The sequence below is a fragment of the Rhinatrema bivittatum genome, chromosome 4 (genome assembly GCF_901001135.1).
Source record: "Rhinatrema bivittatum chromosome 4, aRhiBiv1.1, whole genome shotgun sequence".
Classification (NCBI taxonomy): Eukaryota; Metazoa; Chordata; class Amphibia; order Gymnophiona; family Rhinatrematidae; genus Rhinatrema; species Rhinatrema bivittatum.
In genome coordinates this window covers 391,981,589-392,002,050 of record NC_042618.1, presented here as the reverse complement: position 1 = coordinate 392,002,050, position 20,462 = coordinate 391,981,589, and the positions used below count along the sequence as shown (strand labels likewise).

Below are 20,462 nucleotides of genomic sequence, written 5' to 3'. Positions count from 1 at the left end.
AACAATATTTACAGTACCTGAATTTCCTATATGCATCATTATTTTATTATTTTCTGATAACATGGATAACTAAGGGAGTCATTTTTTAAATAGCGATGGCCCATTATCGTGTGCGTTAGGGCGTTATCGCACGCGATAACACCCTAATGCACGCGATAACGACCGCATCATGACTTTAATATTTAAAGAGAGAAAGGGGCGGGGTTAAGGTGGGTAAAAAAAGAATTTATGCCGGTACCGCTGCGGGCGATAATATTTTACACATTATCACCAGCAGTAGCACCGGAAATAATGCCACCTTTTGCAGTGGCGCTATGGTGGCGATAGTGTGCGGCGAGGCCAAAAGCGGGCAAAAACGCACCACTACGATGCCGCCAGCTGCACAGTATCGTCTCCCGCCCCTTTTTTGACTGCACTCATCATTCTGCTATATTATAGCGGAATGATAAATCCTACAGTTAGAATGTAAACCCTCTGGGGCCAAGGATATACCTCAACTACCTGAATGTAATTTGCTTTGACTTGGTTGATCAGTCATGAAAAGCAGATTATAAAAAATAAAAAAAATTGCTCAACTCTGACAATTCTTTCTCATCTGGAACAGATTGGAGATTCAAGGCTTAAAGCTGATAGACACTAATTTAATCGAAGGATGAGAGATCGGGTCCATTGCTTTCCCCCATTCTCTATTAGGCAGCCAATATAGACGTCAGTTTTCATTCTGCCCCCAGAACTGGATTTTGGGTTCTTGCAAATCATATGTTGGGGGCAGTGCTAACCCCCCCCCCCCCCCCCCAGAAATAGTGAAACCAATTTTAAAAACGTGAAGAAAAAAGTGATGCATAGAAACCTAGAATATGATGGCAGATTAGGCACATCCAGTCTGCCCAGTATAACTCCTGGCACAGTGCCATACACCCTAGTTGATCTCTGGTTTTTCCACTTTGAATATGGACCTCTCTCTATCCTTTCAGAGGTATGGCCTTCAGAATAGGCCACAATATTATAGGTGAATTCTCACCCGTGACCTGTACAGAGGCATTATCACCTCCTTTTTTGTATTAATTATGACCCTGTCCACCTTCTTCTCGCACTTCTTTTCTACCTTGAGATAGAAGGTATGATCACCCTGAGGTCTCTCTCCAGATTTCATCCCCATCATATATCACTCCCTTGGATTTTTGTATACCAAGGGCCAGATGTAGAAAAATGTTTTTTCCATTTTGTATCTATGGGGAAGTATAGTACTTCTGACCCCAAATGTGTGATTCTGCACTTTTGTGCATTGATTTTCACTTCCAGCCTCTTGTTCATATGCTGAGCTTTCTTTCTGTCTTTTCCTTCAAGGTACATTTTTTTGCAGATTTTTAGTGTCATCTGCAGAAAGGCAAACGTTTCCTTCTTAACCCTTAAACATTAATGGAAAATATCTAGGCTTCTAAATCTATCAGTGTTACTTTTCAGGGTGCCCTGGTGGGATACACAGGGGAGGATTACTTGGCTAAGCCCCTACAGTTTCTCATTATGTTCCGCATTTGGCTCTCAATAGATTGGTTTGCATCCTAACCGTCCAATAGAACTCAACTAATTAGAATTGGGACTGCTAGGTCTGTTTGGAATGATGTTAAATGTGGAGTCCAACAAGGCTTCGATCACTTGGCCATTCTAACATTTATTTAGCTCCAATTTGTAGGATTCTTACTTGTCTCGGTGTAAATTGCCATCTATACGCCGCTGACATTCAATTTTTCATTCAGAAATATTTAACATGGTCAGAAACCTTTAAATTGGTCACTTAATGCTTGAATTACATTAATACCTGGTTGTTTCCTAATAAATTGCTTTTGAATATCAAAGAAACTGAAATCATAATCCTTAGTAAGTTTCCTCCATGTGATCTTCCTTGCAAGTTTCAATTCCAGAATAACATCATTCCAATAGGTCAACAAGTCAGGAATTTGGGCGTGATCATTGATACCAAGCTTTCCTTGATGCCTCAGATCGTCGGTTGTAAAATCCTCTGTTTTTTATCTGCGGATGGTGAGAAACCTGCACCCTTTTCTTGAACTATGTGACTTCCACATTGTTCTACAGGCTATGGTATTGTCAAAGTAGGACTATTGTAATACTTTGTACAATGGCCTCCTTCTTAATGTATTATGGCCCCTGCAATTAGTGCACAACACTGAGGCCCTCATTCTAACGGGTACTTCAATTCGGGAGCACATTTTACCTGCGCTGGCTGTATTACACTTTAGATGTCAGTTTAAAATGGCATCATTAATTCATAGAATGATTCATGGGATGACGGATGAACTCCGTATTGCGAGTGTACAAACCTTCTCGCTCCTTGCAATCAGAAAGCAAATGCATGCTTGAAATTCCATCTGTGAAGCTTGCATGACTTGAGATTACTAGAGGAAGAGCGATTTCTATTGCTGGACCACTATTCTGGAATTCTTTACCAGACCAACTAAGAACTATTGAGTGTCACAGTTCTTAAAAAAAAAAATGCTGAAGACTTTTTTGTATAAACTGGCTTTTAATGAATCACATGCTGCCTCATAACTCCTCCCTTGCTTGCAGGGTTTTTTTGCAGATGTTCCCATTGTTTATTTGTGTTTGTACTTGTTTAAGATCCCATTTATGTATGTTTTTATTCCTTTGTAATCCACTTTGAACTCACTTGTTGCTTTAAAGCGGAATATAAATTTTAATAAATTCAAAAATTCAGATTCAAAATTCAATTCAATATCTTTTCCCATCAGGTGAATGAGGCTCATGCCAGAAAGAAGAGAGGCATAGTTGGGTTTGTAGGTGCTTCCCTGGCCAATCACTGGACTCTGCGTGGCTGCCTCTTCATTTGCAGCCTCCGTTGGTGTCAGTTACCTTCTGGAGCTGTTTGACTTTGTGTGCTTGGCAGTCGTTCCCATCTTGCCATCCTGCTCTTGGAGATTTAGGGTTGAATTTACCGCTGAGGGTTATTGAGAGGAAAGGATTAGGTTTTGCTTGTCGCAGCTTAGGGTTGGCATGATTTATGGCTTCACAGTCCTCCCAAGTATTGGTCTAAAGGCGTCCTTGACAGGTCAATATTCAAAGCCATCTAGATGGATTTGAATGTTGTTCATCTAAATGGCATGTTTTTGAGTACTGAACTACCTATTGGCTATATTTTAGCCCGATAAGTCATTATCCAGCTAAATTCTAGCCAAATTGAAAAGAGGCATTCTGGGGGCATTTCAGGGTAATGTTATCTGGCTAACTTAGCCGATTTTTAAATATAACCAGCTAAGCTAGCCGGATAACTTTAGACCTGCTTAAGAGCAGGTCTAAAGTTACCCAGCCTTGTGTGGCTGGATAACTTGTTACTTAACTGGCTATCTTGAAAATATATTTGGTTAAGTAGTACTACAAAATAAAAAAAAATATAGAAGTACATGGTCTACAGTCCATTTCTCTCTCTCCCCCTCCACAAAATTCCATATATGGCCTTGTTGGGTCTTGCACCCCCCACCCCCTTAAAGAAAAAAATGTTCTTGGGTCTGCAGGTGGCCCCCCCATCCCCTTCCCCAGTTCTATAAATATTATATACTGGTAATGACACCAGATCCTAACACACACACACACACACAGCGCTGGAAGTGTAAACTGTGTGTAGTTGATGCTTTCAGCACAGCTCAAGATAGAAGCTGTACTGGAGCATTGGGAGCGGGCAGGTTCATACCTTACTCCTAGCAGAGACTTTTACATAAGAGAGGAGGGTCAAGGGGATAGGGGGTGTGGCACAGAACCTTAACACTGTGAGGGATGGGAGGGACCGGCAGCAGCACCAGTATATAATATTTATAGAACTGGGGAAGGAGGTGGGGGACCACCTCTGGACCCAGGAATATTTTTTTTTAATTTAAGAGGGGATTAGAGGGTAAGAGGTGCACAGTCCCACAGTCCATATTGTGAGGAAGGGTCAAAAATGGACATTAGGCCCTGTACATCTATATTTTTTGCAGCGCTACTTAACTGGATATCTTTTGACGATATCCAGTTAAGTAACAAGTTATCTCGCCACACAAGGCTAGAAAACTAAAAAAAACTAATCGGTTATATTCAAACATATCCAGTTAGGGTTTTTTTAAAGTTATCCAGCTGTAGGCAAGTATACTCAGTGGGAAGTTTATCCTACCGAATATACGGGACAAGTTTTCCGGTTAACTTTAGCCAGATAACTTGTCCAGTCATCAGCTTGCTGAATATTATCCCCTTATTATTCCAGAGCAGATCCTGGGAGAATCAGGGCTCTGTAAGCGATACTGCCATGGAGTCTTGGGGCTTTCTGGAGCTCAGCCCTGCTCAGCCGGGTCTTGGGTACCTTACAGCCTAGCGTTGCCATGGGTTGTGGATGCTGCTGGAGGGGATCTGCAGCGTACAGTTACCTCATTATGGACAGATGGTCACTGACTGGTCAGGTGGCTGAGTTTGGCAGTGGAACCTACATTTGGGCTAGTAGCCATTAATGCATTTGAAGATCCTAAGACTGATCTGGGGGGATGGAGAAGAACCTTATTAGATCATTGTTCTATGTATGTAATTTGTACTAACTTCGGCTTGATGTAGTACAAGCATGATATTACTAAAGCTGCAACCCTATTTAGTAGTTATTAGTTTATTTTATCCCTTCATTGTTTGGGGTGGATAAGCTGAAAAAGGTGGGTGTAAGTACCTATGTTTTGCTGCTGGTGATGGAATGTCCAGAAACTCTGAAGTTTTCATTAATACTTGCATAAAGGGATTTATACTTATAGAAGATAATTTTATAACATCCTGCTTAACTAATGCTTTGCCAGAGTGCATAATTTACACCAATTTTCAACGCAAACTTATCTGCAAAAACTTGCTTTGAAAATAATTTCAAATAACTCGCACAAATTAACCCCACAAAGTTACACCTGCTCTTTGCAGGGCATAACTTGCGTGCGTTACATGCATACTTTTTAAAATCAAAAGTAAGTTTTAGGTTTAACTCCGCCCCAGAACATCAAATTTTCGTTCGTAGAAAACTATGTGCAAACTTGGGTTTTCTCCATACTTTTATGCTCACAAACTGCATGCAATTTTAGAAGGAGCCATTTAAGCACAGAAGCTTGTGTTTTATGCACATACATGGCTTTGAAAATTACCCCCACAGAGTATGGGCATACTAATTCCCAGAAATTACCCCATTATTTAGACCAGGTATGAAATCACCTTCTTTATGGTCTTTTCAGAAAATGGAATCAGATGCACTAAGCTTCTTCCTCCTTTAGACACAGGGATGGTAACATTAAAACAAGTGCGTGGACGTCAATATACGCGTGTATGGGCACACAAGAGGACATATGATGGAATTTTAAATCATGTGCGCAGTAACATATGTATGATTTAAAATACATCTAACACATAAGTATGCTCCAAATTTTAAGCTGTTACTTGAGCAAACGTATATCTTCCTTAAAACTTTAACAGCTTTAATGCGCGTAGGTAAGCAGATTTTACAATATGCTCACATGAAGAACATTTCAAGTTTTACCAATGAGTCCACCAGTTTGCCCAGTCTATCTCAAGGTCATCCAAATCCCTCTGGTTCTTCAGCCTGCACACCCCCCAGAAGACCCACATCCCTCACCATATTTCCCGCTAAGCTCAGCTTGTGAGCTCATACATTTCGGAGTATTCTTTACAGGTTTTACATGGTCGCTCACATACATTTTTCTTTGTGCTGTATACAGAAATGCAATGCTAATACTGGCACTCAGATATTGTTGGTTTAAAAAATGTTGTTGCTCACAGAAAAAAATATTTGCACACATTTAATTACCCTGTCATGTTAGGCTTAAAAAGCGATCTCTGCAGGCTTACACCACATCAGGAACAGCAGTAAATATACGCAGCTAACAAGCTGCTGCGTGCCGTGGCCTCCGGTTTTAAAATATGGATTTGTGCACGTAACTGTGGGCCGCTCGCGCATGTTATAAAATCCAGGGTCAGCGCGCGCAAGGGGGTGCACACTTGTGCACCTTGCGCGTGCCGAGTCCTAGGGGAGCCCCGATGGCTTTCACGTTCCTTCCGCCCCCCCTCACCTTCCCCTATCTTCCCCTACCTAACCCGCCCCCAGCCCTACCTAACCCCCCCCCCTCACCTTTGTTAAAGAAGTTGTGCCTGCCTCTGGGCAGATGTAGGTTGCGCGCTCCAGCCAAGTGCCGGCGCGTGATCCCCCATCCTAGAGGCCCTACGGAAGCATCTGGCCACGCCCACATCCTGCCCCGGACGGCCCAAGCCCCGGCCCTTTTTTCAAGCCCCGGAACATACGCACGTCCCGGGGCTTGAGCTCGTCGCCAGGCCTATGCAAAATAGGCTCGGCACGCGTAACCCCCCCTACGTGCGTAAAACCACCTGGATTTACGCACGTAGGTTTTGAAAATCTGCTCCTATGTGTGCACATGTTGTGCGCATATATTTTTCCCCACGTATCAAAGTGGCTTTTTCAAGAGTCTGGGCGAGGATTAGACCTACACACTTAGATGATAACTTTCAAACTGGTACACGAGCACATATATGTGCGCATGTTATAAAATAGCCTAGCCACGCACCGCACATGTGTGCCAAATTTTAAGTGGGCAAGCACATTGGGCACAAAATCCTGCTGCTACCGCATAAATAGGAGAATTTTTAAAGACGCGCACACCGACACCATTCCTAATTTTACCAGTTCGGCCACAGTTTGCTCAGTTAAGAGAAAGGTCCGCCAACCCCCCCCCCCCCAATTCGATAGCCTTCACTCCCCATCAGGCCGATACATTAAGGACGCAGAAGAAAGAGTGCGGTAGTGCCGGGCGCACCCTCGTTTGCCGCATGCACAGTCCGGATCACATACCGCTCGATACAGTATTTAAATGGCAAGCAAATGCAAGCCGCGTCCATGAAGCGTCCATGAAGCGCAATCCATTTTACTGTATAGAGCACTATAGAGCGCCTATACAGTATCCTGGGTGCGCTGGTACCTGTCATTTCAAATGTCATTTCAAATGACATTTGAAATGACAGGTACCAGGAAGTGGATACAGGAGAAGGGCTGGTGCAGTTTGTTTTGTTGTCCTGTGCAAATGATTGCTTCACTGCCTGACCCCCTCACCCCCTGGGACAAGACCTTTAGAGGAGCCAGGATCAGGCAAACTTTCCCCCAGCCCCCGCTCACCTGCCCTGGCCGTGTCCATGGGTGCCGGTCTCCCATGCGGGCGCGCTGACAGCTCCGGAGCAGCCCCAGTCCTCTCTCCCCTCCGGGGGCAGTTGGCGGCGAGAGCGGCTTCAGCAGCCCGGGGTGGATCGGGCGCTCCCCATGCGAGGCGGCTTCCAGCAGCCCTCGCCAGCGAAGGTGCATGAGTGCACGCCGTGACCTTGGATGTCCAGCCGGGCGCTCAGGTCACAGCGTGCATTCATGCACCTTCGCTGCCATGAGCGCACGCCGTGACCTCGGACGTCCAGCTGGGCGCTCAGGTCATGGCGTGCGCTCATGCACCTTCACTGGCGAGGGCTGCTCGAAGCCGCCTCGCATGGGGAGCGCCCGATCCACCCCGGGCTGCTGAAGCCGCTCTCGCCGCCAGCTGCCCCAGTAAAAGGGAGGACTTCCTGAACCCCCTAGGTACCTTGCCTCCCTCAACTATTTATATCTCTATAGGAGGGCCAGCTAAAAGCTCAAGGTGGAGTGTTGATGGTGGTTTAAGGTTTATGGGACAGTTTTACATGCAGAGTGAGACATACAAACAGCACAGTACACCTCGGTGAAGATTTGACGTCATTTGGAGTGAGGAAAGTCTCACAAAGTTGAGATTTCTACAGTGTTTCTTGCCTATGCTTGATGGACTCAACTTTGTGAGACTTTACTCACTCCAAATGATGTAAAATCTTCACCAAGGTGTACTGTGCTGTTCATATGTCTCTGTTGCGGCCACGGTCGCGTTCCCTTACCTTCCCCTGGCTCCGACGCTGAAGCAGCCCAGAGGCCTGCCACCTGGCTCTGGCCTACCTCGCGGCGTCTCTACGAGGGAGACGCCGCCGATCGCTGCTGGCCCCACCCCTAGGCCTCGCGCGCACACAGGGGGAACCCTTTTAAAGGGCCCCTGGCGCGAAAGGCTGAGTCCGCCCCTGGAGTGATGTCAGACGCCGAGGGGGATTTAACTCGGCGTCTGATTCTCACTCACTGCCTTGCAACGCGGTCTACTCCTTGGAGCTGAGAGTTGCCTTTTCCTGATCCTGCCAGCCTGTTCCTGCATTCCTGATCCTGCCAGCCTGTTCCTGTGTTCCTGCTCCTGCTAGCCTGTTCCGTGCCTTCTGTTCCAGCCTGCTTGATTCTCGTGTTCCTGATCCTGGTCCGTCTCATCATCTTCGACTTCTGCTGTCTGCCTAGATCCTGGTCCGTCTCATCGTCTTCGACTTCTGCTGCCTGCCTAGATCCTGGTCCGTCTCATCGTCTTCGACTTCTGCTGCCTGCCTTGATCCTGGTCTGTCTCATCGTTCACGAGTTCCGCTGCCTGCCCCGATCCTGATTTGTCCCTTCGGTCCACGCCTTTCCAGAGCGGTCCTCCTAAGACCCAGCGGCCTGGGTCCCTACAGGCTCCGCCTGGGGGGATCACGGGCTTCCAGGGCGAAGCCACCTAAGCCCCAGCGGCCCGGGCCTCCACAGCTCCTCTGGAGGGGTCACGGGCTTCCAGGGTGAAGCTCCACCTTCGTCTGCTGCGGTTTGCCTTCTGACCGTCTCTCTTCACACAGGACACCGTCGCAGCCGGTCGGACCAAGGATCCACACCCAGACCACAACAGTTTGCAAGGCCATGGATCCGGCAGACCTTGCAGACCTCCAGGCAATACCTGGACTCACGCAGCGGCTCCAGCAGCAACAGCACTGCTTGGACGCCCTGGCGGCCACCGTGGAATGTTTGGCTACCAGACTGGATGTCGCGCCTCCAGAACCAATCAGGGAACAAGCGGCACCTCTGGTAGTGACTATCCACGCCCCTACACAGCTCCCGGCACCGTCACGGTTCTCTGGAGACCCGAAGGCATGTAGAGGTTTCCTGAACCAATGCTTTGTCCGGTTCTCCTTGCTACCCACACAGTTCCCCACGGACTCAGTCAAGGTGGCATACATTTTCTCCCTACTGGACGGTCGAGCATTAAACTGGGCATCTCCCATGTGGGAGAGGAATGATGCCACATTAAACAACTTGTCCACATTCGTGGAGAATTTCAAGCTGGCCTTCGATGAACCTGCCCGCGTGGCGTCTGCTACATCAGAGCTGCTCCAGCTACGACAAGAAGCGCTTACCTTAGACGACTTTGTGCTGGAGTTCCGCACACTGGCTCTGGAGGTCGGGTGGTGAGCAATGCCCTCTGGGGAATTTTCCTAGAAGGTCTGGCACCAAGAATCAAGGACAAATTAGCCGCCCGGGACCTTCCTGAAGACCTCAATACTTTGATTGAGGTAGCCGGACGCATTGACCGTCGCCTGCTGCAGAGAGCCAAGGAGGGGCGGCCTCCACGACGACTGGCCCCCCCTGGCCCCCGTCTTCTCTCGACCTTTGACGCCAGTGTCCCGGAGTCCTGCTGCATCCACGGAACTTTCCCCGGAGGAACCCATGCAACTAGGAAGGAGTTCCCAGATGCCCGAAGAGAAGCATCGGCGACGCAACCTGGGATTGTGCCTCTATTGTGGTGGTAAGGGGCACTTCCTGTCCCAGTGTAAAGAACGAGCGGAAAACTCCCGAGTCTAGGAGCCACTGAGGGGCGACTCCTAAGCTGCCTGAACATAGCTCCTCAATGTACTGTTCTTATCACCTTGAGGTACCCCAGGGGGTCCTTAGAAACTAAAGCCATCATCGACTCCGGCGCAGGAGGGAATTTTATCCTCCAGGATCTGGTGTGTCAGCTCCAGATTCCCACGCAACCCTGCCGACCACCATTACAGATCACGTCGATCCAGAGCACAGCACTACCCGGAACGATGTCGACCACCACGGTGCCACTCACACTCCAGACCGGGGTACTGCATACAGAGGAGATCTCCTTCCTCTTTCTGGAGAAGGCAGTACATCCGGTGGTCCTCGGCCTACCCTGGCTTCAATAACACTCACCCGTGATCCAATGGGACACTCTACAGATCACACAATGAGGTTCCCACTGTTTTCAAAACTGCATCAGACCATTTGAGAACCAGCAAATAACATTGGCACAGACTGGAAGGCTACTCCCACCGCAGTATGAGGAGTTTGCTGATGTTTTTTCGAAGGAGAAAGCCAAACTCCTACCACAACACCGTCCTATTGATTGCGCAATCGAGCTTTTACCTGGGACCACTCCACCCCGTGGGAGGGTGTATCCCCTGTCACAACCAGAGACTCAGGCAATGTCTGAATACATCACTGAGAACTTAGCCAAGGGATTCATCAGACTGTCCAAGTCCCCCGCGGGGGCAGGGTTCTTTTTTGTGGGGAAAAAGGATGAATCCCTAAGATCCTGTATTGATTACCGAGGGTTAAACGCCATCAATAAAAAAGAATCATTAGCCTCTACCACTGATTCCAGAACTTTTGGATAAGCTCCAAGGAGCCCGAGTGTTCACCAAGTTGGATCTCAGGGGGACTTACAACCTGGTCAGGATCTGTCCCGGGGATGAGTGGAAGACGGCATTCAACACCCGGGACGGACACTATGAGTACCTGGTCATGCCATTCGGGTTGTGTAACGCGCCCTCCGTGTTCCAACATTTGATGAATGAGGTCCTTCGCGAGTTACTGTACTCTTCTGTGATCGTATACCTGGACGATGTCCTCATCTATTCCCGGAACATCTCGGCACGTCAAGCAAGTGCTTTAGATTCTCAGGGAGAACCACCTGTACGCAAAACTAGAAAAGTGCCTTTTCGAACAGGAGTCATTGCCGTTCCTGGGATATATTATCTCCGCGATGGGATTCCACATGGATCCAGAAAAGGTATCGGCTATCAAGAGGTGGCCGCGCCCTGTGGGCCTAAAGGCCTTACAACGTTTCTTGGGGTTCGCCAACTTCTATAGGCATTTTATACCTCAATATTCCCAGCTGGTCGCACCATTGACGGCCCTCACGAAGAAGGGTGTGGACGCCCGAGTTTGGCCTCGTGAGGCTTGTGAGGCATTTGAGAGACTCAAAGAGGCCTTCCTGCCGGAGACGTGCTTATGCCACCCGGACCCACAACAGCCCTTCTTCGTGGAGTTAGATGCCTCTAATGTAGCCGTGGGGGCAGTTTTGTCCCAAAACTCTAGCACCGGGCGCCTAATGCCATGCTCATACTTCTCCAAGAAATTCAATTCTGCAGAGTGCAATTACGGGATAGGGGACAAGGAGTTGTTGGCGATTAAATTGGCGTTCAAGGAATGGAGGCAGTGGTTGGAGGGGGCCAAGCACCCAATCACCGTCTACACCGATCACAAAAATTTGGAATTCCTCTGCCAGGCCCAACGACTCAACCCCCGGCAGGCCCGCTGGTCCTTGTTTTTTAATCGATTCGACTTCACACTCAAATATCGTCCGGCATCCAAGAACGTACGGGCAGACGCACTGTCACGAAACTCCATTCTGGAGGAGAAGGAAGACCCCACCTCAGTTCATTATTGAGCCCGCCAAGATCAACCTGTCTAGTACCTCTGTCACCGCTCTAGGAAGAGTGGTGGTCCCTCGCCTAGACCGTAGGAATGTCTTAGAGTGGGCTCACGACTCGCTCACAGGCGGCCACGCCGGCAGAGAGAGAACTCTCGACTTACTTAACCGCTACTATTGGTGGACCAAGGTGTGACAAGATGTGCGGCTGTATGTGGAATCTTTCCCGATGTGCGCCAGGCAAAAACCGGTGAATGGTCGCCCATGGGGACTCTTGCAACCCCTACCTATTCCCACGGAACCTTGGACCCATATTGCCACTGACTTTGTGGTGGACTTGCTGCTCTCCGAGGGTAACACGGTAATTTGGGTCATCGAGGACCGTTTCTCTAAAATGGTTCACCTGGTACCATTGCCCAAGCTTCCATCCACACCTGAGTTGGCCCGCCTGTTCACCCAACACATCTTCCGGGCCCACGGCCTTCCGCAGAGCATAGTATCCAACCGTGGGCCGCAATTCACGGCTTGGTACTGGCGGGCTCTCTGCAAGAAATTTGGAGTCCAGTTAAACCTATCCACAGCGTTCCACCCACAGAGTAACGGGCAAACAGAACGGATGAACCACTCGTTGAAGACCTTTCTCTGCAGTTTCATATCTGACAGATGGGACAATTGGACCTCACTACTTCCATGGGCCGAGTTTTCTTATAACCACATCCACTCGGTTACCGGGCAATCTCCATTTCAGACTGTTTTTGGATGTCACCTCAGGCCGCCCATGCCAGCCCCTGTTCCTGTCTCATCACCAGCGGCTCAGACATCTGCTCTCCAATTGCACCGCCTCTGGAGAACCACTCAGCGAAGACTCGCGAAGGCGGCCGACAAGGCTCGTAGAGTTACAGACCATCATCGACGGCCTGCACCTGTCTTCCTACCCGGTACCAAAGTCTGGCTAAGTACCAAGAACCTCCACCTACCCGCAGTGTCCAGAAAATTAGCACCCAGATATTGTGGCCCGTTCCAAGTGGCAGAGAGGATTGGACTGGTGTCCTATAGACTCAGGCTACCTTCCACCTTACGAGTCCACAACGTGTTCCATGTATCTTTACTGAAGCCGGTAGTGTTCTCTCGCTTTCACCACCCCACCTTGGAGCCCGTCTGTTCACTAAGTTCCAATGACACTATGTACCAGGTGCGGGAGGTACTTGACGTCCGCTTCCACAACCATCGTTGGGAGTATCTACTAGCCTGGGAGGGATGTGGACATGAAGAGGACACCTGGGAGCCCGCCCGGAATATTCTGGACAAGTCACTACTATATCAATTCCACCATAACAATCCTGGGAAACCTGGACCCCTGCGGCAGGGGCGTAAGAGGGGGGGTACTGTTGCGGCCACGGTCACGGTCACGCGACCGTTCCCTTACCTTCCTCCGGCTCCGACGCTGAAGCGGCCCCGAGGCCAGCCACCTGGCTCTGGCCTACCTCGCGGCGTCTCCACGAGGGAGACGTCGCCGATCGCTGCTGGCCCCGCCCCTAGGCCTCGCGCGCGCGCAGGGGGAACCCTTTTAAAGGGCCCCTGGCGCGAAAGGCTGATTCCGCCCCCGGAGTGACGTCAGACGCCGAGGGGGATTTAACTCGGCGTGTGATTCTCACTCACTGCCTTGCAACGTGGTCTACTCCTCGGAGCTGAGAGTTGCCTGTTCCCGCTTCTGCTAGCCTGTTCCTGCATTCCTGATCCTGCCAGCCTGTTCCTGTGTTCCCGCTCCTGCTAGCCTGTTCCGTGCGTTCTGTTCCAGCCTGCTTGATTCTCGTGTTCCTGATCCTGGTCCATCTCATCGTCTTTGACTTCTGCTGCCTGCCTAGATCCTGGTCCGTCTCATCGTCTTCGACTTCTGCTGCCTGCCTTGATCCTGGTCCGTCTCATCGTTCACGAGTTCCGCTGCCTGCCCCGATCCTGGTTTGTCCCTTCGGTCCACGCCTTTCCAGAGCCGTCCTCCTAAGTCCCAGCGGCCCGGGTCCCTACAGGCTCCTCCTGGGGGGATCATGGGCTTCCAGGGCGAAGCCACCTAAGCCCCAGCGGCCCGGGCCTCCACAGCTCCTCTGGAGGGGTCACGGGCTTCCAGGGTGAAGTTCCACCTTCGTCTGCTGCGGTTTGCCTTCCGACCGTCACTCTTTACACGGGACACCGTCGCAGCCGGTCGGACCAAGGATCCACACCCAGACAACATGTCTCACTCTGCATGTAAAACTGGCCTCTAAACCCTATAGAGCTATAAATAGTTGAATACTGTGAAAGCCTCCCCAGAGGCTCTCTCTCTACTCCACTCCTCTCCCCCTCCCCTCTCTCCTCTCCCCTCTCCCTCAGCCCAGAAATGGCTGAAATGCAATTTGCAATCTTTAATGCAAATTGTGTTATGGCTTAACGCCAGGAAAAAAAGGTATAGTTATTTCCAGCATTAAAACCATGCAACAGTATGCGTTATGCTATCACACAGTGAGATATTGCCCCTTATTTTAATTAATCCCACCTAAACCCCTTCCCAGTCCTGTCCCTTAAAAAAATGTGCATTTGCACTGTGCAGTAACACAATTATTGCATGCGTTATGGCGTGTGCATTAATGCCATAACGTATTTTGCTGAATGACCCTATAAGTTAGGTGCCTAACTTAAGAACCTAAATCTAAGCAAATAAATAGCAGGTCTAAGTTTAGATACCAAGGGTGGCATATTCAATAAAGGGTGAATTTTAAAAGTCTTTCGGGAGATACGCGCATGACTGGGAATGTGCACGGGCTGCGTGGATTTTAAGAGGCCCGCAGCCATATGCGTATCTCTTGGTATGCGCATTGGAAAGGTTTTTGCAAAAAGGGGTTGGCTGGGGTGGGGTCTGGGCATGGGTGGGCTGAGACAGCGCCATTAATTCAGTTTTGCGCACAAGCATGCATCGGGATCCCACAACCGCATAACTTGGACTGCATGTAAGTAGTACAGTAAAAAAATTTAGCGTCGTCAACTGGGTTCTAGGGGTTGAGGCTAGTAGGGTAAAAGGGAGGCAGGTTAGGTAGGGGATTTAGGAAGTCCGCTCCTTTACTGGTGTGAACTGGGAAGGAACAGGAAATGTGTTGTTGTGCTCATCTACTAAAATCCCCCCACTTAAGCGCACGAGATGGCAATTGCACGCACATGCGCGTGTTAATTATACTTATGACAGGTATAAAAATCTGTGAGTAAGTTGGCAAATGCACTAGCATGTCTTTAAAAATAGCAACTTTCATTCGTAAGTGTTGGCCCTGCCCAGGATCTCCCCTAGACCTTGTCTTTTTTACACATGTGTAAGTGCATGCAAAACTGAAAGTGCACATATATTTTCAACTTTTATAAAATATGGGGTATGTGAGTACACGTTATTTACGCGCACATAAGGCAATTTTTATGCGCATCACCTTTTGAAAATTCATTCCTTTGGGGTTGATTTTAAAAGCAGCATATGGCTGTCCATGTGCGCGCGTATCCCGGCACGCATATGGACACGCCGATTTTATAACATGCACGCATGTTATAAAATCTGATGGCCACGTGCGGGATTTTAAAATCCACACACGCATGTGTGGGCGGCATACACAGGTGGGAGTTTTCGATAAGTATGCATGGTGATGCAATCGGGCCTTCCCCAGTTCCGCTCCTTAGGGAACTTCCCTACCCCTCTACCTAACCTTCCTCCCTCTTCCACTCTCCTCCCCACCCCACCCCCTAAACCTAACCAAATAACCCCACATTTTTTATTTCAGTACTTACTGCTCCTCTGGAGCAGAAGTAATCAGCACGCACTTCCCCAGGACAGCGCCGAAAATCCCGGCCTCCTCCCACCCTCCCCTCTCTGCCCAGACCCCACCCCACAGACCGCCCCATTGGAGAGGCCCTGCACTTCAGGGCGAACCGGGGTTTACACGTGTGGTTGGGCCTGTTGTAAAATGTGCACAAGGGCTGGCCACGTGCGTAAATCCTGGTATTTGCGCATGCGGGCGTTTGAAAATTGACTTGTTAGTGAATAAAATCTAGTCAGGTAAATGGCTTAATATTCAAAACCTTGCCATTTAGTCAAATAGTTTGTGAGTTATCTGGCTAAATGCCTTTGAATATTGGCCGCCTAGACACCTAAGTTTGATTGAAAATTATTTTAACTTTAGCCACTGTAACAGACCATGTAAACAAATTTAAGTCAGCCTTCAGGAGGTAGGACTTTTTTTGTGATTGCAATTTGGGGCCATAAAAATGTCTAATTTGTAGCCAAACAAAACAGCTAGCCATTGCCTGCTTTAATAAACAAACTCCCTTTTGTTTCTGATTTCTATCTGCTCCTCGTAACTGAAATGCTCGGATAAGTTTGCAAAGGGTTTGATGCCTTCAAACAGGCATGAGACCTGTTGCGCTGGCGATGGGATGGGATGGAACGCAACTGGGAGCTCTCCACCTTGGGACGAGGAGAATGTGGGCCCTTGCCCACACCGCAAGGTGAGGAGAAGGTGGGCCCTTGCCCTTGCGGTGAGGACGCTCCAAGTCTGGGAGGCAAGAACAGGCAAGAAATGTCCATGAAGACTTGGAACAGGCATGAAGACTTGGAGCAGACGTGAAGACTTGGAGCAGATGTGGATGAGGAAAGTCCTTGAAGACTTGGGCATAGACACAGATGGGGCGAGCAAGACCCTCAGGTGCCCTACACAGCCCGGAGGCTGGTTGTGGACCACGCTGTCCTCCACGCGCCCTACTGAGCCCGAGGGCTGGTCGCGGACCACGTGGGGAGCGGGACAGGCTCGGAAGGTCTCATAGCACAGGAGTGAAGCAACCCCTTGGATCCTCTGGAGTCAGGACTGGATTCAGGAGCAGATGTAACATGGAACTTGGAACTCGGATTAAAAACAAGGAATCTCTGGAGGCACGGGTTGGTCAGAAACTGGAGCATCAGGACCGGGATGAGACATCAGACATCAAGACTGAAACGGAACATCAGGACTGGAACGGAACATCAGGACTGGAACCATGGGTGAAGATCGCCAGGCAAGAGCTGGAGACGAGGAGTCCTTGGGAGGACTTAGCCCCTTGCCGAAGCAAGGACTGATTGGTAGAGAAGCCCTTTTATAGGGCTGGAAGAAGGCAACTCCCTGGGAAGAGTCCAGGAGAACCACACCTGACTGGCCCTTTAAATCTGGTGAGGAGCGGCAGACTCACCCCTAGAAGAAGCTGGGTAGGACCCTGGACAGTGGCCATGCTGCCGCTGAGAAGATGGAGAGCAGGAGGAGCAGGAGGAGCCGGAGAAGGGCCGAAGGCAGGCCCCGACGAGGAGTGGCGGCGTCTGGCCGCCGGCGAAGGAAGTGGAGGCAGCCCCAGCTGCAGCCGAGGTCAAGGATGAGGCCCTCCCGGGCCGCGGAGCACAGAGGATGTTGGTGGCTCCAGGGTGCAGGCAAGGCCTGCACCCTGGTCTCCGGGCCGTGGAACGGCGGCAGCTCCACGCCGCAGGAAAGGTCCCTGCTTCTGCGGCCTCCGGGCCGTGAAGGTAAGCACCTCCCGTGGCACAGCCGTGGGAGGAGCGCAACATGTTCCATGCACTTGATTTATTTTGTATACATTTTGTTCAAAGAGTGATTTTATTTTTTAAACAACCCACCTGCTTAATACAAAAAAAAGCATTGAAAGGGTTTTCATGGAATTTATTAATAATTGCCATTCTTCTAAACAATGTTTTAATTTTGGTTATGAAATTGTGAGCCCTCCTTTGTAATTCCCCCACCCGTTCTGAGCAAACAATTGTTGCCAAAAGGGTCACATATAGGGCAGTTGCGAAGTCAGTGAGTACTTTTAACTGCAGACTTTGTGCCAGATCTCAAAGGGAAATTAAAAGTATCCTCAGCGATTTTCCCCGCTTCTCTGGAGGCTCATTTTTGTAGAAAATAATACACAGTGTACAATGCGGGTAAAAGTACATGCTTTGTTCTACAGTGTGCACCCCTTTAGCTGTGCATGAAGGGTGGCATGTTTCAAAAAGCCTGTATGCCTGGTAACATAGAAACATAGAAATGACGGCAGAAGAAGACCAAATGCCCCATCCAGTCTGCCCAGCAAGCTAGGCACTTTATCCATTTTTTTTCCCTTTTTCTCTCTCCCACCTGTTACTATTGGCTTCCAGTACCCTCCAGCCCTAATTCCCCTCCACCCCACCACCAATGTAGAGAGCAGCGCTGTATCTGCATCCAAGTGAACATCCAGCTCAATTAGGGGTAGCAACTGCTGTAACAAGCAGGCTACACCCCTGCCCCTTACTCTTACCCACACCTGTTTTTTTGTTTGTTTGTTTTGTTGGTTGTTTTTTTTTTTTTTTTGAGATAGCAGCCCTCCATCCTTCCGCTCCGTGAAGGTGGAACACCAACCACTGGCCACTGGCATCCCTCTCCGTGAATGCCTCTGTGGCTACTGCCGCTCCGTGCAGTGTTTTGCTGCCTCCTCTTTATTCATGCCCTCTAGATTTGATGGATCCGTGTATCTGGGTAAATCAGTATTTACCCAGATACATGGATTGTTTTGGAAAATTGCTTTTACAGTATATGACTGAATTTGTAATATAAATTGGTGATTCCATCTATCTACAAGTTCACTGATATTTTATGGTAAAAATCATAACCAACAGTGAAAGAAAATATTTAAAAGGTGTTATTTATTCCTAATCAGTAAAATGAATAATGCTGCATTCCTTTCATTGGTACCTCAATTTATAGAGGAATAAGCCCAGGAAACTGAAGCAAAAATGGGCTGTTACTAGAATTAAATGTCCCCTAAGGGGGAAAAAAAGCTTTCTAGGTTTAAATTGTAATGAACTATAATTTATGATAACTTCCTTAAAGATTCAAGTGAATAAAGAAAGAGCATGCCAGTGTGACAATCAAAAGTTCTCATGGCTCTCCTGGTTCTCAACTGAATCTTAGTACATTTTGACTGCATGATCTGTAACCATTCACGTCTCTTGCCAGGTTTGGAGGGAGGCCGAGCTTTTTTCAATGCAGTGAAAGAAGGAGACACCGTGATCTTTGCAAGCGATGATGAACAGGATCGCATCCTCTGGGTCCAAGCAATGTATCGAGCTACTGGTCAATCCCACAAACCTGTGCCACCCACACAAGTCCAAAAACTCAATGCAAAAGGAGGAAATGTGCCACAGTTAGATGCCCCCATCTCACAATTTTGTAAGTAAATAAGTGCTTGTACTTGTTAGCAACATTGTTGGTCAAATGTTTTGTAGCACTGATGTGAATGAGCTATATTTTCTCTCTCTCTCTCTCTCTCTCTCCATACCTGTCTATCTATCTTTCTGTATTGCCCATATTTCAGACATGAAAACCACATTTATAGGGAATTATAAATCTTTAATCCAAAAAGGATTTATCGAGAATACTAGTATTCTAGTAGGTTTCAGTAGAAGTAACAAAGATGTGACACTTCTTTGTTACTTCCACTGCACTGAGATCTTTTCATTGGAGGTAATTTTCAAAAGGATTTATGCATGTAAAACTGGGATTTTATGTTTGTAAATGGACTTTTGAAAATTGCTACTTTTACACCCATTACTCCTTTGAAAATTCACTCTTCTATGAATTCATATAAATATAAGAAATTTCATCAAAATTTATTACACATCAAAAAGATTCTGTCTTCAGTGCACATGGCAGAATTTCAGAATTAAACATTGTTATAATCCATGCAGAATTTTTCCCCCATGCACATAGACTGAGAGAAAATCATTAGGGGTCAAGTTAAATCTTCCCAGGCATTTTTATTTTTTAAAAGTGACAAAGACAGATGCCTGAGTCTTACCTCAGTTACATACTTGTTTCAGCCATTTGTAAACCAATTGTTTTTGATTGGTGCATGGTTTCTAAAATTCCAGTATGAATGTATATTAATTGGTGTATATATAGCAAATTCATAAGCGTGCCTGTGGCCAAGGTAATTGCACAGCTTGGCCAACTACTTGAAGTTTCTTCTGCTCCATTCAAAAACAAAGCCTTTTATATTTATGTCCATTCCCTGTATAGAGGGACTTCATTCACTCAGAGGATTGGTGCTTAGACAGACGGTTTGAGTTGGAGTCTTACTATATGGCATATAGCAGAGTAGTAATACTAACCCTATGCAAAATTAACATGTTTACTACTGAATTAGAATTTAAAGCAGCCATATGGGAAATATATCTTTAGAAAATACAGTTGGCAATTCAAACAAAAAAATCATTAGGTTCCCCTAGATTTGCTCTAATTTTATATCATATGTATCATTAGATATTTATGTCAATCAGGAGCCTACTGTGATGACTTGTGAAGTTGGTCTGACCCAGTATAGGCATCTTGTTTGTTCTTATGTATGTATACACATATATAGGCAACATTTTTTTAGATTTTAAGCCTGCCTTTTCAAATGATGCTCAAGGTGGTTTAAAGTATGATTAGAATTCAGGTACAATAAGTTCCTGCCTCAAAGAGTTTACAATCTGGAATGGTAACTTTTAAACTGGCGCGTCGGTGCACATGTGTGCACCTTCATTGGCTCGCGCCCAGGGCTACAGCCATTTTATAACATAGACACGTATAATAGCGCAGATTATAAAAACGTCTGAGTGCATGTACATGTGTGTGCAATTTTAGGTGGACACGCGCTTAGAGCGCAAATGCTACTTCTACCATGTAAATGGGGGGATTTTAAAAGCCACAAGCGCCAACGCCATTTCCAGTTTTCCCAGTTCATTCCCAGTTTGCC

The 20,462-nt window shown here is 47.8% G+C and overlaps 1 protein-coding gene across 6 annotated transcripts in view; it reads left to right on the top strand.

The window, feature by feature from the left end:
* The window catches only part of CADPS (calcium dependent secretion activator), a 1,086,201-nt gene that overhangs the window by 623,278 nt on the left and 442,461 nt on the right, over positions 1 to 20,462 (top strand). For all 6 annotated transcript variants that reach the window (XM_029601011.1, XM_029601008.1, XM_029601007.1 and 3 more), the window contains one exon: positions 18,683 to 18,895. In XM_029601011.1, the coding sequence (XP_029456871.1) occupies positions 18,683 to 18,895 (213 nt within the window). The remainder of the gene's footprint in view (positions 1 to 18,682; positions 18,896 to 20,462) is intronic.